General features: G+C 31.6%; 1 protein-coding gene across 1 annotated transcript in view; it reads left to right on the plus strand.

Moving 5' to 3' along the window:
• Window positions 1-11,132: 11,132 nt before the first annotated feature.
• The window catches only part of LOC111634724 (metal resistance protein YCF1-like), a 29,001-nt gene continuing 15,381 nt past the window's right edge, over window positions 11,133-24,752 (plus strand). Inside the window, exons 1-2 of the mRNA XM_023379562.1 lie at window positions 11,133-11,298; window positions 22,583-22,693. Coding sequence (XP_023235330.1) covers window positions 11,234-11,298; window positions 22,583-22,693 — 176 coding nt within the window. The 5' untranslated portion in view covers window positions 11,133-11,233. The remainder of the gene's footprint in view (window positions 11,299-22,582; window positions 22,694-24,752) is intronic.

Below are 24,752 nucleotides of genomic sequence, written 5' to 3' on the forward strand. Positions count from 1 at the left end.
ACTTGAGGTAAGATATTAAATTAGTAGGTCAGCTTCACTTTAGTAAATAGCGAACAATAATCAGAAGTCAGTTTAGATTTTACTAATTTATTTAAAAATTATTCACAGGGTAAGAATTGGTTCTTTGGTGATATTGCTAATGTGGTGATAGAGTTTTCGCAAAGATTTTATTTAATATTAATATACAGTAGAGCATCGATTATACGAATGTCGATCAACCAAAACGTGAATTAACCGAAAGCCTTCCAGTCGGCAAATTTAAATTTTCGCTAGTGCTGTGCCGCTTCAATCGTTGGCTATGTCTTGGGCTACTTCAATATTATTTTTGTTGGTGTGCGTATTTCAGCCGGCAGCACTGGCGCGACCATGAGATGATACTTAAGCACGTGCCAGGATTTGAACGAATTTCAACATGGGATAGGTTAATATATTTTTTGTATATAATCGGTTATCTGAAAAATCGTTTTTTCAAATAACCCCAGTTCTCAATTGATTCGGGTAATTGATGCTCTACTGTAAATCTATTTAATATTGCTATTAGAAATGGAATGCTTGGAATTAATATAGTACGATTGATATTGAAATAAGGACTTTTCACAAGTAAAACAAACATTACACTAACTATACTGAGGTTGAAGCCGAAGTTTTAAACCTACGGCCTCAACCTTGCTTACATAAAGCTGAAAAACCGGATTCTTTTGTTTTTTTTGTCACTGTATGCCAAAAATAGTCACTAGGGCGCCCTTAGCTATTATTTAAATGAACAATAAATTCAGTATATTATTATTTGATATGGTTTTTTGCATTTTGGCTGCGGATTTTCAATAATTTTAAATTATATTAGTAAAATCTAAACTGATTTCTGATTATTGTTCGCTATTTACTAAAGTGAAGCCGACCTACTAATTTAATTTAACAGCATTATTATCTTACTTCAAATATTTGCAACTTTACTTGATTTATTATTCTGATGCTAATTTCATAGCATGTTAATTTTATGATTCGTGGTAAAGTAATTGCAAATCAATACTCATTCTGTATGTCTAGAATAATTGATATCCATTAGTTGCTGGACCAATAAATTTGCAAAGAATTTTAATTAATTTTGTAAACCGCATCATATTCTTTGGTATTGCTGTAGTTATTGGCTAGACCAGTGGTTCGCAATTAGTGGTACGCGTACCCCTGGGGGTACGCGAAATTTGCGTGAAGGGGTACGCGTGGCAATCTAAAATCGGTCGATTTAAAAATTAAATGCATGAGATGAAACAATCAAAAAATAACACAGGTCTGCAAAAAAATATATTTTTTCCAGCTGCATGGAATATTTTTGCTGAATTATATGTTCTAAAGATCACAGATTCTAAAAATAACTTCCGTTATATCCCATTTTTTCTTCTTCTTTTTGATGCTTCTCCAAACTCGTTTCCAATTCCCTTCTTTGGTTTCTCGATTGAGCATCCAACAGTAGTCAGCTAACATATTGACATCCCATTTTCCTTTTCACGTCTCTCAATATCACAGACATTCTGGTAAAATCTTTCACTCTGTTCTTCATTGTAGGTTCCCAAGTTTTCGGGAAAATACTCAATATGGGAGTGTAAGAAATGAACTTTTAAGCTCATCTCGCATCCTCGAGCTTCATACGCTGCTGCCAGCATGCGTTGTGCAATGGTTTTGTAGTCAGGGTCCTTAGTATTCCCCAAAAATTTATGCACTACATTCTTGAAAGAGTCCCATGCTTCTTTTTCGTTTTCTCCTATTGTTTTCAGACATCTGCTTTGTCTCGATCTCCAAGTTTCAATTTGAAATATGCAAATTAAATTTTATTCACACTTACGTTTCTTTGTTGCCTTTACACTGTGTATTCACCACAAACATAACAGAAGCTGTCGGGAGAAATTACAGAACCTCTGCGAGCCATATTCCAGAAATAAAAATACAAGCACAGTAGCGTTCGAATGCTGGATATAAACTGAGTGTGGCAGGCATTAGATGGCCAGCGAGATACTGAACTTATTTAGCTTGTTGAAACACGATCTAATCCAACAGCAGGTTGTTTATATTTATTCCTACTGTTCGAGATAACATGTTGAAACATGCTCAACCTCACCAATAATATTATTCACTATCGACTTTTAATCCGTTTCTATACTATCATGAAACATTCCTCCTAACGCTAAAACTACTTAACCCACTTCCCCCCACCACTACTCTCTTCAACCATTAACATTTTTATTTATTTATTACCAAGTCCAGCTATAATTAATGTGAGAAGTCTTCGTTTTAAGCAGGGCTGTGGAGTCGGAGTCGTCAAAAAATCCGCCGACTCCGACTCCCGTTTACTTACCAACTTGTTATGTATATGAAACGGAGATGGAGTCGGAGAATTACTTTACCACGAAGTATAACGTAAGCATTCCATGAAATTAGTATCTGAATAATAAATCAAGTAAAGTTGCAAATACTTGAGGTAAGATATTAAATNGGAGTCGGAGTCGGTAGATTTTTACGCGACTCCACAGCCCTGGTTTTAAATCTAACAATGTTTATATAAAATATTACTCCAAATTTGTGGAATTCCTTGCTTGGGGCAATTATAGCATTATGGCAAACGATCCCACTTTTTAGTCCCACTGCGCCTTGCATTCAGACTTTTACGTTAATCGGAAATGGGATTACAGTATTCAAAATAGAAATTACCGATTTAGCTTTTACTTTTATCAATGTAATTCGCTTATTGAAAAAGCGCAAGGTTGATTTTAGCATTACACTAAGAAATGATGATTTTTTCAAAAACAACGAAATTAAAATAATAAATGCAGTAACTAATGCAGCTCTTGTAGATTTGCCATTGTCTTGTCCATTTGTATTCCAATAGAAATTTTAATTTTTTATGTTCTTTTTCCAATTTGGGATAACGAAAGAGAATTTGAGGGTGAAGCATTGTTTTGCAGCATCGAGTTAGCCACATAAGTTAATTCCATAGTTGGATGCATCGCTTACATGTTTCTGTTCGTTGCTATATTTCATTTGTTTATAATAATAGAATATATTCATCTATCAGAGAAACTATCAATAATTAAAAATAATGACATAAATCTTAAAAATAACTAATAAATATTAAAAATGTATTTCGATTTCTATAACATCAAATATTTGTCTAAAACTATGTTCCATGAAAATAATATTTTATATGCAAGTTTGAATTTTCTATTTCAAAATACGCAGCTCCATCTTTCGTTTAAATTAGTCATTTATATTTTATAAAAGTATTTTTCGAAATTTTATATAAGGGTAATGAACCGCCATCAATCGCAAATATTTTGAATTAATTAAACGTATTTCGATAAATCGTATATAAAATTTATTTTTAATAAGAAATGTGCTTACATTCTTGAAAAATGACAATAAAACATAATTAACATAATTATAGAGCCAATTCCATGTTAAAATAATAAAAGTATAATATATTAAAAACAAACATTTTTATCAAAAATAAAATGAACCAAAACGTTTTTTTATATACTTTAATACAAACATATAATAACTTATTCGTTCGTTAAGAAATAAATCGTTTAGAACATTTATGAAAAAATATGATATCTTTATAATGACATGAACAAAACACAATGTCAACCCAGTCACGTGAACACAACTTTCCATACGTTAGGGCTACTTTGACCAGTAACGTTTAAATCAGAGGTGTCGAACCCGCGGCCCGCGGGCCACATGCGGCCCAATGCACGTTCGAATGCGGCCCAATAAACGTGTAAACAAAACCGACAATTTTTTTGTTATTAATTTATTTTAATGGCATAAACCTCAAAATAGAAGTATCAGAAAGCCGTAAACCTTTATACATATTTTATTTTTTAAAAGAAAGGAATTATTTTCAAATACTTGAAATATGTGAATGAGGAAGGAAGACTAAATAAAGCTGGAGTCGTTATTCAAAGAATTATAGCCCCAAATTCGCGGAAAGAAAAGAAAGGTCAAAAGATAAAAAGAAGTGAGTAAGGTTGGAAAATTAAGGATCAATATTTGCATAACAGAAAGTCTATTCAACCTTTCTCACTTTTTTATATTTTGACCTTTTTCTCCATTCCCCGAATTTGGCTCCTTTGAATCCCGACTCTAGCTTTATTTAATATTTCTTATAGTGTTGCAAGATTCGGCTACTTCGCGCCAAATTTGGCTACCCTTTTATTAGTTTAACGTAAAAAAATAACATTTGGCGCATTGACTACATTTTGGGCTATATATTATTTATAAATATACGAGCAGGAGTACCCGGCTTCGCTCAGGGAGTTGATATGAGATCGTGTGGTAGTTGGAATAAAAGGATAAACTTTAAAATATAAAAGGTAAAAATATATTATTGAAAACATATTCTAACTATTTACAATATTTGTTTATAAATAACATTTTTCATTTTATTATTTTTCATTATATTTGAAATTTTTAGAATTTCCTACTCGAGAGCAAGCTATGTATAGTTGACCGTGAGAGAAGCAGGAGTCTTTGAGATTGGTGCCGCAATGTTCTAAAGTGTGTCCTTGCGCTTTGTTAATTGTAAAACTATAGACTAATTTGATGGGAAATTGCAGTCTTTTAAATTGGAATGACAGTTCAGTAGAGACCAGTGGTATTCTGGGGTAAATACTGTGTGTTCTTTGTCTTTTCTAGTCATAAGTTCGGCTTCGATGATGTTATTCGATAGCTATTTGACGATCATCCTTGTTCCATTACAATGTTTTGGTGAGTTCAGATTTCTGAGTAGTATGATCGGAGATCCAATTTTCAGTCGAAGGCAGTGTAATGGCATTTCCGGTACTTGCAAACAGTTTAGAAATTCTGTAGGGAAATTGACAATTTCTTCAACGTTTATCATCGTGTCGATCAATTTGTATATTCTCTCCTCAGCGGGAATTTTCTTTTGAATATTAAAGTTGATATCGTCGAAAATATTATTTTTAGTTGTCAAAATTGCCCTTTGAAATAGCCACTCCGGATTGGTATAGTTGTGAACAATGTTTGGATAAATTTGGTCGATGAGTTCGTTTCCAGTAGTGGCTATGTTGAAAAATAACTGTTGAGTTCAATGTGGCTGGTTGTCTGGTCAGTGGGATATGTGCCTTTTCGAGAGTTCAACTCTCATATTTTTTTGTTAGTCGCAGTATTTGTATATGTGGCCAGAGATGTGATTTGTTTAAAGCATGCATTCATCTCGTCTGCTGGTATTGAATTGGGGATAACTGGAAGTATTCGTCGAAAATCTCTTGAGAGTTTGAGTAGAGCTTTTCCCACCACTTGATCCTTCTTTCCTTTTCTTCTTCTCAGATGTTGATATGGAGATTTTAGCTCATATAGGCTCTTTCTCCGACTAGACATATGGTTATGATCGCTATGGACCGAAGAGCCAGCCGTATCCGAACGGCCTATACGCGCGCGCGGGAAATAATGCCTTCCGGGAGGACTTTTATGGGGAACTGGCCTCCTATTCAGTCGTTATTGGCAAGGAGAAAACCCGGAAAACTCCAAGCAGCCAGCCTGTCCGATCGCGGCGCGAACCCACGACCGAACTTCCCAGTGTTTAGGGTCTGGTCACCACTATAACGGCAACGGAGACCACTCGCCCACTGGTGGGGGCCCCACCACTTGATTCTTCAATTCGTTCATTTCGTTGTTTTCAGTTTCTCTGCTTCTCACGGTGTTCATTCTTGTTCGTTGGGAACATAAACGTACCTCGCGCTCTTCGACTGTTTCGTTTTTTCGCTGTTCTTTTTGTTTTTTCGCCGTTTTGCTTCAGAACTGGCAAGAGCTCGCTTCTTTTAAGTTTGGGCATTGTGTAAAATATAAATCAAATCAACTTTTTATTAACAAATACACGAAGTATACTTTACACAGTTTTCACAGTTTATTTTCGATTTATATTCAGTCACTGTATCACATTGACTACTCACACTTTAGTGTTTGTTTTTATTCACTCACTGCACTACTTTGGAATTTTCAGATCTTTTTCGGTTCTTCCCTTTGTCACTGATAAGAAACTGACGTTCGAACCCACGACGGATCTTGCTTTATATATCCCACCAATGGGTACTCCCACCCATACAAAATGTCTTCGAATGGTCCACAATGTTCCCGAACTTTCCAGAACATCCCGGAACATTCTGCAATGTTGTGGAATGCTCTCGAATGTTCTGGACTGTTCTAGAATTTTCTAGAGGGCGAAACTTCCAGCCCTTATATCTTCAACAGCACGCCCTTCGGGTAAAAAATGGGAACGTTCTTCATAGATGGGGGATAGAGGGCTACCACACCATATAACTGCCTTGATCGTATCGGGAATCGTTTCTGAGTTTTAGCGGCAAGCACATTGTACACTTACCGTTATAATATATATATTGATGTTTGATGATTAATTGAATAAAAATGCACTTTAAAATGGTGTTCGTTGATTTTTTTTATATTAATTGAAGACCCAAATAAAACAAATATTTGTGTTTTTCAAATAAATTTTTGTTTGTCTCCATTATCTATATATATAAAATTGCTTGTCCTGACTGACTCATTCACTGACTGATTCATCATCGCCCAGAGCAAACCGCTGGACCTAGACAGGTGAAATTTGGTACACAGTTAGGGTACGTCATGAAAACGCACACTAAGAAGGGACTTTTCGAAATTGTCAAGTGGGGGGAGGGGGAGAGCATTAAGCGTTAACCAGAAAAACGGCTTCTACTGTACTATTTTAGATGCGATTTTTTGTTTTCAACTACGTTTAGTCTTCACTGAGTACTTAGGTGTATTAAATTGATAACATTTCAGACACTGTTATAAATATTTTTATCTATTTCGATTTTAAAAATGCTCGAACCGTTTTAAATTCGAATTTGTTATTGCGTATTGGTTCGATTATAGAACGATTGTAAACGTTCCAGAAAATTGATCAAATAGAAAATAGTTCGTTTGATTCTCGGCAATTCTCTTCAGCGGTAGGTGTTATATAACAATTACTATGGTTATTGAAATATTGAATGTAAATGGGGTTTGCTTGCAAAACCTCCGCGGACGAAGTCGCGGGTAACAGCTAGTAATAAATAAATTTATCTATTTCTAAGTAGAAATTAAAAGTGTCTGTAGAAGTAATTTTTTAAAATATTTTTTTTCGTTATAAAGTTTTAATACCTATTGCTATAATCTAGACATATAAATACTTATACTTGCATATTTAAGGATTGGGTCACAATATTTTTGTAGCCCAGAACTCCACGACTTCTACCAATGTGGCCCAGAAAAACAAAAAGGTTGGACATTCCTGGTTTAAATCTCCCATTTAAAAAGACAAAGGAAATTCCAAACAAACTGTTATAATTTTAATACTTTCTGTAATAACATAAAAATTTTAATCTATCTATATATGATCTAGACGGGTTGATAATGATAATAATAATAATAACAATAATAAGCGCAGAGCGCAAACGGTTAGGAGTTGAAAGTTGAAATTTGGTACACAGTTAGGGTACGTTACGAGAACGCATACCAAGAAGGGATTTTTCGAAATTCCTTTTCACGGGGGGAGAGGGACAGGATTAATGCTTAACACTTCCATTGTTGATGGAAGTGTTAAGTAACAATGGAAGTGTCAACAATGGAAGTATTACGTAACAATGGAATTGTTAAGAGAAAACGACGTGCAAGACGCAGATGCAGTTTTTTTCGTTTTTGCGGGAAATCGAACATATTTTTAGAACCATCTAATTATTCTATAATTAGTCTGGAAACAAGGGGACCCAATTCTTGCATTCTGTGAAAACGGTTAAGGTTGACTGTAACGTAATAATCTTAAATTTCAAATAATATAATAAAACCTACAAGTCTTGACCGAAGAAAACCCAGTGTTGTATAGTTTTGTGCTTTCGATACTTTTCTTGATATAATATTTATTTTTGGCAATTCTGTACAAGTCATTCATTGAAGTTATTCCTGTGTCTATTACCAAATTATAAAATGTTCCATTTACATTTGTCAGTAATGAATATGTTGAGTCAAATTTTCGTAGTACAGGTATACCTCGCCTTACGTCGTTAATTGGTTCCAGGAAAACGACGTAAGTCGAAAAACGACGTAAGTCGAATTTACCTGTCTCCGAATCTACTTATCACTAGGAAAGCATTTTAAATAATATATGGTTAATAAAAATCTATTTTAAGCTTACAAACAAATAAATTTTAGTTTTTAATATAGTACAAAAAAAGTAATCTAAATTTACGAATGCGTGTACTGTAAATACAGTACATACTTGTATATATTTTAATATGATTTTATGTGCTTTAAACGTTTATCTAGTGATATTACGACTTCAATATTTGTGGCGGACAGACGTAAAGTCGAATAAAATGACTTAAACTTGATTTTTATTTTTCCATATACTTTTTTAACAAGCGACGTATAATCGGGAACGACGTAACTCGAAACCGACGTAAGTCGAGGTATGCCTGTATTCCTATATCCATAACCTAAGCATTTAAAATGCATTATTAAAATCATATAGTTATTTGTTTTACATTATAAAGAAATGAATTTTACCATAATTCTATCCGAATCGATAATTGTATGTAATCTATGGGCTATTGTAAACACTGTATAAGATTTGTATTTCTCCCAAATTATTTTCTGTATACAGGAATCAGTGCTGAGTATTTAATAAAAATAAATCATTATTATACATATTATTTCCAGAATAAGTAAGCAGCAAAAAACAATGTTAAAAATTACTTTAAAATATAAGGAAATACCTGTGATGAAAATGCAAAGAAGTATCATATGCATAACGTAAAATAACTATTAAAGATTTTGTAGTTTATAATTTAGCATAAAAAATATGTTAAGTTAGATTAGTAAGACGATTTTGCAAAGTAATTTTTCCGAGAAAGATGTGAAGAAAATACTGAAGAATTTATGATTGGAAGCATATAATATATATATATGTATATATAAATACCACCACTGTATATTTATATTATACACTCCGAATAAGATATTTACATTTCACTTTATACCAATAAAAACCTGTTACCAGATATGAGAGGGCTGAATAAAGCTCATAATTAGTTTTTTATATTTTCTTTCTAACATGTGGGAGATTTAGGACGAAATAAATAAATGTCATTTTTTAAACTAAAAATTTCTTAACTTTTTTTTAAACATTAATCCAAATTTTCATCTTTTTAAATTTTTGATGGGGGAGAACTCTCACATGCTAACTACTCAAAATAATTTCGGAAAGAGCTCCGAATTTGTATAAGATATTTAGGAATGACAAGGACAGCATTAATTAAGAAAGAAAAGCAAAAAGTTAACAGGATTCCTTACGAAAACATGGAATTAGTAATAAAGACAAACTGTATTGGTGTTACTACAAGAAATTTGGGAATCAGGCTGAAGGAGCACAAACATAATGTCAATAAGGGATACAACACCACAGTATTATTTTAGATGGCGCAGGCTGGAGATTCCATAGTGAAATAGGAGGAAGCAGATATTGTTAAGTCCGCGCACTCCCCGACTTTGACAATGAGCTCAGAAATTATTGAAATTTATTAGGGCAAGCTACATCTCTTAATTCAAAGGACGCAGAAAGGCTACCATCTGGTGAAAGTATTTAGTTAAAATATCTTTTAACAGCTCATAAGTTAAGCCTTAATTTTAGCATTCTTCACATTTTTGGTATATTAAATACGATATTATTACATGATATATAACATTACATCTGTTTGTGTTTTTATTTTACTCTTTATATATATATACTAACTGCAAAGACCCGCTTCGCTGGGTTTTTACTTGTGGGCAAAAAAGTAACGATAGTGAAGATTAAGATAATTACATTATAGCCAATCTTACCCGTTTTCACAGAATGCAAGAATTAGGTCCCCCGTTTCCAGACTAATTAGAGAATTTTTACGTNTTGAAGAACAGTTTTATCACAAATGTTTTATACTAGTAAGTTGTAAAACCATTTCTGGCATTGGTCAATGTGCATTAATTGCTTTTGCCGTTTTCTTATTTGCAACATTTGTTATGAAATTGTTGTTCAATGATAAGTCCTTTCGCTGTGTTAATAAAAAATATTTTATTATGAAATTTCCCAAAATATTTTAATCTCGTAAGGAAACTTACATTTGCATGAAATTTATTTTATGATGATCCATTTAATTTTATTAGTTATTAAATTACATTTATACATTACTAGCATTATCTGTAATGTGATCACTGTCGTTTAAATGCTTTAATCGAATTTCAAAACATTTCGTCTGAATGTAATTTATATTTAAAATAATCTTTAGTGAAATATTCGCTGCACAAAAGTACTATTCATTGCAGGCTTCTAGTTCACGCTCATAGCAGCTATCGATTTTTAAAGAACTTTCTACAAAATGGAAAACTATGGAGCCTAATAATGACAATCTATATACGTCTCAGAGGGAACGTTTTCATTAGTATTAATAGTTTCATGTCATCAATATATGTAATCGTAAAATAATGTTTTTATCGTTTATAATTTAGATTTCGCACTTCGCCCATACGTATAAATTATTAGATCTAAATACAGTATTGCAAAACAAACAAACCTTCATGCGATCCTTCCCCCAGCTATTCGTACAGTTAGCTTCCATTCAAAACACATTTTTGAAGTACAGTATTTACATGTAATATATATATATATATATATATATTTTTTTTTTGTTATAATTTTTCCGTTAATTTTGTATTTGAATTTGTTTCATTGTATGTGTATTTGAATTTATATATTGTATTTTTAGAACATCGTTATTTTTTCTAATTTATCCTGAGGATGGTCAATCGATTTGGCCGAAAACGTTAGTTACGTTTTAATAAATTTTTCTCAGCAACTTAAGGTGTTGTAATGCAGTTTATTATTTGCTGAGTCAGTTTCGTTGATTGTTGACTGTAATATATATATTTATATTAAAAAATTCATCTTTTCATACATATTTGTAATATTTTAAACATAATAATAGTATTCTAACTTTTTATCATATCAGTGACAAATCAATCTCCTACTTTACGTCACAAATATACTGTTTATCCTATAGAAACTTCACGGTTGTCTAGACAGAAATAACAGACTGATCTTTGAAATTGCACAACAACTTACTCATATATACATTAGACGAATAATAGCGTAGATGCATATTGTTAAAGAATGGAGAACACGCAGAAAAGTAACCCATTCGATTCAGCTGGTGTTTTTTCTCATTTGTTTTTCTGGTATGTAATATTGTTTTAACTCATTATTAAATGAAAAATTAAGAAATTAAATAACTGCTAAATAATTTTTAACTTACGTATGTTTCTAGAATGTAATTGTTATAAATTGTTATAACGCATAACAATTTATTAATGGACTTGAGTTTTTTACACAATAGTATATACACAAAACTCGTTATGTTTGTATTTCCTATTTGATATTTTTATTGTCACCAAATGGGAGAGTAAACTACATGACGCTCTTCGTACATGATATTTCAAATGTTCTGTATTAATAATAGATTTACAGATATTACACATAAAGCAGAAAGGATTACCTTTAAAATTATTTTTATGTCAAACACATAATATACTGTTTGACAATTGATTATGTTACATTTATTTTAATTGATTAGTCGAAATATAATTATGTGAGATTATTGATTATATTTAAGTTCTTATTTAAGTAATTATACAATAAAAACTTAGAAGTGCAATTAAAAATATAAATCGAGTACCATATTATTGCATAAATATAGAATAACGCATTATTATTCTAGCAATTTTTGAATATGCATGGGTTTTATGATTGGTTTCTATGGAAAAAATCTGCATGAAATCTATTATAAAAAAGTGTATCAAACTTAAAATAACAAATTATTTTAAACCCCTTTTGTAATAACACTCGTTACATGAAATAAAGGTTTATTGATTGATTGATTGATTGATATAAACAAGTCTTTTGTCCCCAATTAAATATAGTTTGGAGCACATTTCGAAATAAATTCAGACTTATTATGCGTAGAAATTAGATAAGAAATGGTATACGTATTATTAAAGTGCTTGCTTCAAATACTTTATATTAGAAACAATAAAGACGTGGAAGAAAAATTTCCCTTAGTATTACGGAATATATCGGAAAATGTTACTGGCAATTACGTTTCTTAAAATATACTTATCCTCATGCGAAAACTAGTTAATTTTTAGAAAAATAATTAGTAATATTAAACTCTTCAATGCAATGAGATAACAAAAAATTTGCACATAATTTCAATCTTTATTATTGGTGTCGTTTAAACTTTCATTTATATTTGTTGAGTTAATATTTTTCTATTCGATGCTTTCTCAACAAATACTAAACTTTTTGCTGAGCTTAAAATTTTGTTTTTTTTACTAACGTTTTCAACCAATTACTATAGACCATCGTCAGGCTTAAAATTCAAAAATAATTGAAATTCAAAATAAATTGAAAGAAGTGTGTATATTAAAATAAATAAATCAAATAAACAAACAAATAAGGCCTGCTGCAAGTTTTGCACAGGGGAATTCTCACTATCGAAATTATTGCTCAGATTACTGGAGTTTGTAAATTGTCTTCCTGTTCAGTAAGGAACAGAATACAAATTTTCAACTGTAGTTAGGACATTAATTATAAAATTCCAACTTCTCCTTCATCATGTAATGCTAGAAAAGTCATTTACTCCATCGGGTGTTCATGCAATACGTCTAGCTTTATACAGTTATAAATGATGTTTACAAAGATATTAGGGTTCAATTTGAAAAAAATTGTAGTTCTATAAAGTCCCACGGTTGTCTGTCTGACCGTCCATCCACGTGTCCTTCCATAATTTCAAGATATTTTAAAGAAAATGATACTAGGTAACAGGAAACAGCATGAACACTAGGTCTATAACTATACACGAACTTGTGATGTAAACCGGAAAATATGTTATTTTGTTCCGACTCATTCCTTAAAAGCAGATAATACATGATCAGCACGACTCCGTTGCTACCGGAAAACTATAATGTACAGGGGAACACACTATAATAATAATATGAGATGAATGGAATATATTTTAAATGAAAGAAATTTAAAAAATGATTAAAAATTGCAGCCCAGCATTGTGACCATATCACAATAAATAACTGTTCGTGAAATTTTTTCTTCCATTTCGAAAGTATATTTTTAATATTAAAAATATTTTAAAAAGTATTAGGAAGATCAATATAGTATGCCTTTTAATGTGTGAGTGACGTTACGTATATTATAGAATTGATCTTGCAAGAACATATTATTTTATGAATCAAACACTGACTTTTATATAAATAATAGTTTCAAATAAATTTCGACCTACATTTTAATCAGATATCATTACTTAGTTTATAATAACTGATTTTTTAATCATTTAATATTAATAATTTTTACATCTACAGTAAATGGCTTTTAACACTTGGATATAGGCTACTTAATGATAATGACTTCATTGTAAATAAATTACGCTGTCGGAATGTCCTTATTCAATGTACCTAACATTTTCAAATATAGGTAATTACAGTTCAAAGTAATGGACTAATTGCTTAATATATATGTAAGTTTGGGCCTATTTATGGACTTTCTTCGGAATAATGCGAATAATAATTTATTTACACCAAAGTTTGACTGAAGTTTTATAACAAAAACTTCATTTCAATTCAAATAAATGGTTTCTAGCTTCTTTTACAAAAAGAGAGTTCCTTGTAATACATGTACTTTTAAAGAGTTTTAGAAAATTTAACTCTTTGGGGTGTATTTTATTTTAAGTACATAAAAAATTTCACGTTTTCATTATATCAGTGTCAAATCTTTCTCTTCAAATGAGAGTTAAATTTTTTATTACAAGCTGATGATACTTCCAGTGATTTATGAAGGTAAATAAAAGAAGAAACCATTTCACATTAAAAAAAACCAAAAAAAAATTCTTATCTAATAGATGTTTAGATTCGACGAATAATACTGTAGATGTTGTATATAAAGTATGTCACATAAATTATGTCATACGCAATGTATTAACGTACAATGGTAAAAAAACAAAAAAGTAATAACCCATTTGATACTAATAGTGTTTTCTATCGTGTATTTTTCTGATATCTACAAGTATATAAACAATTAAATAATGTAAATTTGATGATAAATGACTGATAACATATTTCTAAAATAAGTCCTTTGCTTAGCTTGTAATTTGATTTCAAAAATTGCATAAATATATCGTAATGTATTATATTCGTTTTATAATATATGTAATATATTCGAATGTTGCTTTATTTTTTCTCATCAATAACAAATTAAACTTTAAAACTTTCTATTTACACGATATTTCGTCCAAAAATAATTGCTCGTTTAAAATAGAAATAATTACATATTAAGTGTAGTATATTTTTCTGATATTGTTGACTCATTTAATACTTTATAAATTTCAAATACCTTTATCTCTGATAAACTAAAAGTTTTGTAATTTTACTTTAGTGAAATTACTTTTAATTTTGAAATTTTAATGATCGTAAAATAATAATAATAAATAATTTTATTATAAAACTAGCAGGTAGGCCCAGCGTTGCTCGAGCAAAAGTAACGATAGCGAAGATTAAGATTATTTCGTTATAGTCAATCTTATCCGTTTTCACAGAATGCATCGTTTCCCCCTGTTTCTAGACTAATTACAGAATTTTTAGATGAGTCTAAAATTATGTTTGATTTCCCGCAAAACGAAAAAAATTGCATCTGCGTCTTGTACGTCGCTTTCTCTTAGGAATTCCATTGTTACTTAACACTTTCATAGTCGAAACCTTAATCCTGTTTCTCTCCCCTGGGGGGAATTTCGAAAAATCCCTTCTTAGTGTGCGTTTTCGTGACGTACCCTAACTGTGTACCAAAATTCAACTTTCAACTCCTAACCGTTTGGGCTCTGCGCTTAATATTATTACGTTGGGTTTAATAAGTTATACTCGGTTCACACCGGTGGCTGTGTACTATGCCGGATGTGATTCAAGGCATAGCAACCAAAACAAAACTAAAATTAAATAAGTGTGTCAGTGTCTGTATTAAGGAATTTCCTAACAATATGGCATGTATTCAATATAGTGGTCTTCTGTAGTGTGATGTATGTATTTCTATTCAATTGTAATGTTCCCAGGCTTTTGTGTAGTGTGTGTGGTATCACACCTGTACAGGAGAGAAGGACAGCTACAGTGAGCACCCTATCCATCCTCCACAGATGCCTTATATTTCTGGGCGAGTTCTCTGTACTTGCTAATTTTTTTAATGCATGTGTTTTGTACATTGTGAGTGTTTGGAATGGCTATGTCCATAATGTATGTGATTTTATTGCGTTTGTCAATGAGTGTGATGTCTGGTCTGTTGAGGTAAATTGTTTTATCTGGGATTATGGCTCTGTTGTAGTACATTTTATGCGTGTTGTTTTCGAATACTGTCTGTGGAATGTATTTGTAGTATTGTTCGTGGATGTCTAATAATTTGTATTTGTTTGCAAGCTCTTGGTGTATTATATTTGCTACTTGATATACTAGTTTAGCCCAGGACAACCTAGTTTGGCTTAAATACTTTAGGCTTAAATAGTTTGACGTATGACGAACTGATTTAGAATTACTATTCAAGTATATTAATGGTTAAAATAAAAGTAAACGGAATCAATTAGATGAACAATAGTTATTCAAACATACCTGTCTTATAAAAAACGGTATTGATTAGAAGTGACCCAACACTTGTACAAAACTATAAAATAAAAATAAGCTAATCAGTACTTATCAGTTTGTATCAGCATATTTTAAAGATGTCTCAGCCAATAATCTGTCACGTTCGCAGTTTCCAACAGCTCTGTGAGCTTCATCAATAACATCATACAATTCCTCAGCAGGAATAAAGTATTTTATGTTCTCTTCATTACGGGCACAAAGTTTTTTTTTTAACAGAACCAATGTTTAAAATTGCAAACCTTTTTAATCGTCTTTGATGAAGTAGTGTCTTAATTTGAGCCTTTTCAGCCTCTTCTATTCGTAGGATAAGATCTAAGTATTTATGCTTTGTGAAAACATTAAAACGAGAAGATTTTATATTTTCACTTTGCAAAATTTCTTTAAAAACAGCTCTCTCCATTTTAACTGTTCAACTTGAATACTAGACGATGACTCATCCATAATAACAATATGAAAACAACACAAAACTTTTAAATTAGGTACGTTCAAAAAATCAAATTAATATAGCTTCACAAATTGCACGTAGGTACACGATTGCGCGTAATGAGTGAATTCGCATTTTTCACCGGATGCTCGTCCTTTGATGTTTAAAAATAAAACTATTTTATCTGGGTCATTTGAATCATTCTTGTGTATTAGCAGTAAAGATGAATTGCAATAGAGAAACTTTTTGTTGCGTTTCAAATCGAAATTTCAAAGCCATACGGGAGCCCAATATAAGTTTTCGTCTATTTCCACACGAAAAACATATGATTATTCGAATGTCAGTGGATTATATTTATGAGCTTCTCCGAATTCCGAAATAGTAGATCAGACTTAAGAATTGGGAAAAGTTTTCCCATTGTTCAGCTTTTCATGAAGAAGTTATACTGTCAATTTTAATGGATTTTTCCTTAAAGTTTAAAATGCCACTAATTTTGTGGGATATATCAGAGCTGATGTTTTTTAACACAAAGGGCACAAATATGTATAGAACGATCTCGCTCATTTGTTTCGATACCACTTAATGACGTGTCCCGCTAGCAATAATTGTTCTCCTATAAAATTTCTCGATTATCAGCTATAAGCAGCATATATCATAAAGTTAATATTTAAAAATTTTTAAATAAATTCTCGTTTATACGTTTTTTAAATAATCTTAAAAAGGTTCCATTTCCGCATTCCATTTGAGAACGCTTTATCCTGAGGAAGATCTCTTGTGTAGATCGAAAACGTTTGTGTTTGCATTAAAATATCCTGGAACTGTACTTTTAAGGTTCAGAGGTATGCTGTTTTTATGATATTTATCATTATATCGGATCGTAATATATGATTAATTTTACATTATTAGTTACAGACGACCCAGATAAAGTAGCCATTTTGTAAAAGTGCAGCGCGCTGTATAGTTCATAAAAAACGCGAATAGATAACGAAAGCATGATAGAAAGGGGCGCGAGGAGGAATCCCCGCTTAACAGGTTCTAACGTGTTTATTTTATCACTTGCAAATAATAAATCAGTTCAGCCTAGGTCAAACTAGTTAAACCTAGAAAATTTCAGGCCAAACTAGAGTGTCCTAGGCTAAACTAGTATATTCTGACACGTGTAGGATAAACTCGTTTGGCCTGAAATCGGGTTTGGTCGGTAACATATACAGTCGACCCCCCTATAACAAGGTAGATACGTTCCGAGTTTTATAAATCCAGCTTTTACGAGTCCAGTCAATCACAGTCCGGCAAGTATGCAGTTTACGGACTACGGCTGTTTCAAAGGTTTCTTCCATAAAATTAATCGATTCTAGACTAATTCGACTCAACATTTCCAAAATACGTATAATTTTTTGGGAATAATCCATATAAACTATGCTATAAACGAAAAATTGTAAGATTACTTACAGAGTGTGCACCGTTCGACTACGCCGTTGCTTAAGCTTGTTTTTCGTCGTGGAGATTGTCATCGAATGGCGCTCGCGTGCTTCCTGGTAAATTATTTCTTTTTGTGAAAAATTCGCTGAACTTTAGAGACATCATTAATATAAATATAATTTTAATGGACGTTAAATAATAAATGGTTTTTAGTAGGTCCGCTGCTCGTTTAAAGTCAACGGTTTGTGCAATCCTGGCGCGACAGGAGTCGGCAATGACATTTTACCGAATTATAGGAGTTTTTTTACATGTTTGTACGAATACTGTCGCAATTTTTTTGCCGTGATATAGGAACCCGAACTATAGGAACCTGTGTTATAGGGGAGTCGACTGATATATAAATGAGATTTCTAGCTTGCTAAAAAGTGAATAATCATAAACAGAAAAAGTCATAGATATTACAAAAATCAGGAAAAATTATCATATTTTTTAAAATCAAATACAGTATTTTTAAAGTAATTTTCTGGAATTTACTGTCATCTTACTTTTGAATTTGTCATTTTCATGTTTTCATTTGTCATTTGTCATTTTGTTGAATTTTCATTTTCATATATATTTAACTAGTAGGCCTATAATTTCATTTTGGGAAATAAATGGTGATAGTACAGAATTCAATGTTGAAATAAAAACAGTCACCCATATTTTCTATGTCCAATTATGAAGTAACTCCAAGATGTACGCTTTATTCGAATTCTCACAATCTTTCGTGCTTCTGTATACAAATTTTAATTCTTTTATTTAATTCAACGTTAATTTAAAATCTCTTTATCTGTTATAGTTTACTGAATTTTTTTTGAAAAAAAACATTTGATAGTCAATCCAGTCGGTATCTATAAATAGCTAGGAACTTATTGCTATGTTTATATGATATATGCTTAACTTCACATAAAAAATATTCATTTACTTATTTCCTTGGAATAGTTTGAACTGTAGAAATCATATTTAGTTTTCTAAACTTTCCACTTATTGAACTGCAATTTCTAAAAATTGCAGACTTATAACTCCGTATCGTCGGTCTGGTGTCTGTCTGACTATTTTTTATTAATCTGAAAACGGAGTTAGATCGATAAACGATACGATCATATATGGAAACCTTAGATGCAGAAGGCCTAAATTAATTAAAGAAGAACTTTTGGTACAAAATGCAAATCATGTTATTTCAATTCAAAAATTTTTCCCTGCAAGTTGTTAGATGATTGCTACGACTCTATTGTTATTGAAAAGTATGGTGTACCGGAGCAAGCCATTACTAATTTGAGAGGGAACGCATATATTGATATTTGAAGTTAAATAAATTGAAAATATGATTAAAAGTAGCAGCCCGGCGTTGTCAGATTGTCACAATAAATAATTGTTTGTATAGTTATAAATTTGTAGGAGCTAAGGGCAAAGTTTGTATTCTATCTTCTAATATATTGATATATATCTCATATGTTGACATGACTATATCGTAATACAGCTATTTTAATTTTTGTGCTGAATTCATTTCACGCTGATTGCTTCTAATTAAGTTCGTGAGCACATACCTCACGACTTGTTAGTTAAATGCCCTACAAATTCAAAAGCAGGGTTCTTCACTGCTCTCATGCTTCTGTCAGAATGACGCGATAGAATGGAGACGTTAGGAAATAGCGGTGGCAGACACAAGGACGTACAAAAAGTTCCGAAAATACACGCAGTTAATCTGATTGAAAATTCTTACAATTTCTATGGTCTGTTACTCGAAATGGTTCTGAAGTTCAGGTAAGAGTTGAGTTAGTAAAACATTGGCTGATCGCTCATTAGGTTCAAATTCATAAAAGAGGAGACATAGTCAATCATTCGGGTTTCAACCGAAACAAATTCCTTCATAAGAAACAATATAAAATAGAATAATTAATTCCTAACCCCGAAAACAAAACCTATGTTACACTTTTATCTGTATTTTATGCATGAAAATGCCTACAAGTTCGATATAATATATAGTATTAATATAATATTATATATGTATAAAGGAAGCAAAAGATTCTAACAACAAACCAAACCGAAACCGAAAGCGACACTTTACGAAGTGCTCTGAATAGATACTCTACTCTCACTTCAAGCATGAAATATAACCAAAGCAATAAAGACTGACAATAAGCACTTTCACACCTTCCGAAATATTACGTTTTAATTGCTTTGATTTAAATTATATTTTATTTAAATCGAAGACCATAATCATATTATTCAACTGTAATAAACGTTAAAAAGAACTGTTATTATTTCATATTTTTTAGATTAAATTTGAAAACAGAGAAATTACAAAAATACTTCAAAGAATTGATGCTTGTTTAAATTCTAATCAATTTAAAACTAATTAATAAGTAAGTTACATCGAGAAAATCAAAACGCTCCTAAATTAAAAAGTTATCCGTGTTCAAAAAACAAATTCTCTAAACTCGGATAACTTTACCATAGTTCAATCGAAATTCATGAAACTTCAAAAACATGGAGAAACTGTCTAGATTTTAAATTTCAATAAACATCATCCAAAAATGTAAAAACACCTTTTTGTTATTAAGCTTTAAAGATTTAGCGTTTTTTGATTACATCTTATCTGAGAGTCAATTATATTTTCTAACAAATAATTTTTACACACGCGATGGTTCTACTAAGCACTGTCACATCAAAATGATAAAAATCTAACGTGAATTTTTTTAAAACTTAGACCAAAACCGCAAATTTATTCCGGAAGCCTATGCTTGCTTACTGCTCACCCAGGCAAATATATATAACAACAGCACACAAAAGTAGATTGATTTTCTTTTGTTTGATCTAAAAACGATAGTCCTGAAAACGCGATACAGAAATAAATTTTTTTCCTTTATAAATGAAGGAATACGTGCTGTGTCTAGAAAATAAGGAGACTGTGATCGCCTGCACGCAATAGTCGCTCGTGGGCTAAATTGTGTGTGTGGACTTTGAGAGAGTTAGAACAAGCACAGCACGTCTCCACTTGCTACCGCTATTAGATTACTGTAAATGCTTGCAGCAAGTGGAGGTCCGAGCAACATGTCGGAAAAATGGCAAGCTTGAAAATGAAACAGCATATCAACCAAAAAATCTTTGGTGAAATTGAAAAAACTTCCATGATTTTTATAATCTGCTGCGTGAAGCGTACAGCGACACATCTTGCTCGTGCATGTGTGTTAGAATAGCACAAGAGATTTTCTGAAAGCCGAGAGAATATGAAAGACAGTAAAAAATCTGGACGGCCTAGCGCATCAAAAACCATGGAAAATGTACGAAAAGTAGAACAAATTTAAACCAATACTACTACAAAGAAACTCTGGAGTTTAAGTTATGTAGGAAATGGTCAGACGAAAGCGATAAAACTTGTGGCAAAATGGCTACATCCTCCATCAGGACAACGCACCAGCTCATCCCGCTCTGTCAGTAAAGCAGTTATTGACCAAGAGGAGAGACGCACTTCTTGAACGCCCACTGTACTTTCCTGACTTAGCTCCATGTAATTTTTATCTTTTACCTAAAATCAAGTCTGGCTCTGAAGGGACATCGTTTTGATTTGGTTTCTGCTGTGAAGAAAAAAACGAAGCTTCTGCGTAGAAGCTTGGAGATAATGTCCGGCAGCACTGATACGTTCATTGGAAGTCGGTAACGTAACGCTGTTTGGAAGCAGAGGGTTATACATTGAAAGGGAACACAACTAAAGTGAGTAAACTACTTAAGATTTAAAGTTTCAGCTTCAATCTCGTCATTCTCTATCCAAATTCTGTATATATATAAAAAAGATATATTTATACAAAATGATTAAAAATTATACAGCCGTAATTGTCAACCGCTTTTACTTTGTGATGTTTCAATGAAGATTTAAAACATTCATGTTTCTGTTGTATCAATGAACTAGTTTGTTGCTGTGGCATCTCATCAATGCTATCACTTTTCAAAATGGTAACAAATAGAAATTGCATATATAACTACGATTATATTTTGAATTTTTCCATTTTTGTAAAAAATTTAACAATATGGATTGAAGAAATGAGTGTTTACTTTTAACTTTTAACTTTTTTGTAATTTGATACCTAAATGCAAAAGAATAAACATATCAAATTTCAACTCTATAATTTAACTCAACTTACTCCCATTAGCATCAGGTTTGTGTTAAAATTTTCAGGTACGTTTTATCTTTAAAGGTCAGAGGAAAAAGCTTTGTTAATTTTCTCCAGTGAAAGTATTAGACTAGTGATATGGAAAGTATAGATACTCCATTGTGTAGGTCAATAGTCTGCTAATTGTTTCATTTCCATTTTTACAAAACTCCCTTCTCCCTTAGGATTAAGTCAAATACAAATGTGACTGTATATTGTACTGTGGGAATGAGATTTTTTAAAATTTAACAATGTTTTTTGCAAAAAGTGAAAACTAGAATTTTATTTTTTAACTTTTAACGAAAAGTTTTGCTTTCAAAATTATCAATTGTTTTATTTATTGAAAAATTTCATTTAAATGTGATTTTGAAAGGATGGATATATTGCTATAATGGAGATTTGAAAATAGGAAATAAACCTTAAGAATAAAGCTGATAAATTTGTAACTGCTGAATTAATATAATACAAGGATTATCCCTAATACATATTTACATAATATACTAAATTATTCCAGAAAAAAATATATCAGACATGTTTATAAAGATGGAGGATAATAAGGATTGGAAATTAAAAAGACTCATTTAATTAAATTGCTGTTTGCCATTCGAACTTACGAAAAGAAATCACTGCGATTGTCATAAATAATTTGTATAGTCATATTAGTACAACTATGGCAATATTCGTATATTCAGTATAAGAAGTTTTTTTAAACACCAGTAATAAATGAATAATTTATTTTCAGTTGGATTTTTTCGATAGTAATCAAAGGATCAAAGCGACCGTTAAAAGAAGAAGATCTATATGAAACCTCAAAATATCACACTTCAGAGTATCTTGGGGATTTACTTCAGAAGTAAGTTAATCAATTTGTATTAAAAATTCTGATTAAGTTAAATATTTTTTTAAGTTATGCAATGACAAATAACTGGAATGTTATTTCGTTACATTACACGTAGTCTTATCAAATATGAAAAAAACTTGATTATTAATTAATATTTAGTAATTACTATCATTAGCTTACTATGACTATTATATATGTGAGGGACGAACAGACCCCCCATTAAAGTGTTATTTTAAATTTTAAGATTTGGAAAATATAATCGGTTAAATTCGAACATTTTATCGAGTTAGGCTAAAAGCCATAAAAATTATTTCCCACGGAGTTTGTTCCTTGTTGAGTCGAATCAAGTTAGTCAGGGATGTGTCACCAGGAACTTTTGAGGGAGAATCCATATTGGACGTGCGACCGTTAAAGGCCATCACCTGACCTCATGGAAAAAACCCAAGAGGAAAACAAAGAGAAAAAAAAAACGATCCCGAAGTCAGTCGTCATCCGAAGTCCCTCTACAGAAGTCGTCATTCAGGCCCGCCCAACCAAGTCGTTCTCCAAATCATTAAAACCGTGCCCCAGGATTAAAACCGGACCACCGAATTAAAACCGCGACCAGGATTAAACCCGAGAAAAACATTCGTGCTGGATTAACCCTCTACACTCCTCTGTGCCTCCACCCCAGTGAACGGACAATATTCTGATTCAAGATTCAACGACAAGATTCAAAGAACTGTCCATCAAAGAACTGTCCCTTCAAGATTCAAAGAACTGTCCATCGACAAGGTATTTATCAACCCGCGATTCGGTTGTAAACTCTCTCTCCGCGGCCTAGTATATTTAAGGATAATAATATGCCGATAGTATTTAGTATCTCTGTGTAGTATTTAGTTCGACTTAATTAAAATCGTTATTTACTTGTTACTATGGAGTCCGAGTAAGTTACTTCCGCGTCTCTCTCCTCACCTCTACTCCGAATCCAAGCGCTCACACGCTACCGCTCGCGAATCTTTAGACGTAACGTCACGATTTCCGAGTCCCCCAGAGACTCGGTGGTGTCAGATTCAGCCCTCCTGACAGGGCTCCAAAGAGGTGCCGACCCTACGGTCACATATATTAATAGGAGTTTTTACACTGGTGTAAACTCTGGTTGAATAATATAAGATTTTATTAAAAAGGAGCAAATATAGAACATTTTCTTAAACTTATAGCCTAATATAACCGTTTGTTTTTGCATACAGAAGTTACGTGAATACAATAAGTCTCATTAACATATTACACTCTTAATAAACTAATAATAAATAACAGTCATAAAAAAAATAAAAAATTAGTAAACATCCATTACAGTAAATTACTTATTATGGTAGCTACTTGGAAGAAGGTAATTGATATGAAATAAATAGTCTGAGAATTATTAAACAGTTTTTCTCCTGTTAAAATACTCTTGTTACATTATAACTTACGTAAAGTTTTAAATCGTTTTTATTTGTAATAATTTTACATGTTTTACATTGTTACAGTGCTTTTGAAGATTTTTCCAGCTATATTTCATAATGCATTAGTTTATGGTTTTTGATAGAAATAAATAAAACGAATTCAACGAATTTTTCAATCACTTGTGTTTCTTTATTCAGCTAAAAAAATTATTTCAGATCTGTTTTAGTGAAAAAATAAAATAAACCAATTTTTTAAAAACATTTATTTCATTATTTTAATCGAAGAAAGTGAAGTCTAAGCTTTTCTGAAAATTACGAGTACAGTAGACCCCCCTATAACGCAGTAAATCAGTGTTGCCGTTCCTAGTACATTTGTACTTTTCTGGTACATTTTGCCCTTTCCAGTAAATTGAAAGTACATTTAGATTTTTAGTACATTTTCAGTACATTATAATATTTCAAGTACCATTTACGGTACAATTTAATATGTCACGCCCTAACGAAAAAATGAGAAAAAATTAGTTTAATTAATAAAGTCTCACTAGTGTCACTGCTTGCTAATTTAAATTATCCAATCACAACATACAAATGGTGTGTGTCCGTCGACGTCAGCAACATAGATAGTTGCACGTGTAAACGGTCTTGAC

Source organism: Centruroides sculpturatus, unplaced genomic scaffold (assembly GCF_000671375.1).
Source record: "Centruroides sculpturatus isolate CEXI.00-Female unplaced genomic scaffold, Cexi_2.0 scaffold822, whole genome shotgun sequence".
Taxonomy (NCBI): domain Eukaryota; kingdom Metazoa; phylum Arthropoda; class Arachnida; order Scorpiones; family Buthidae; genus Centruroides; species Centruroides sculpturatus.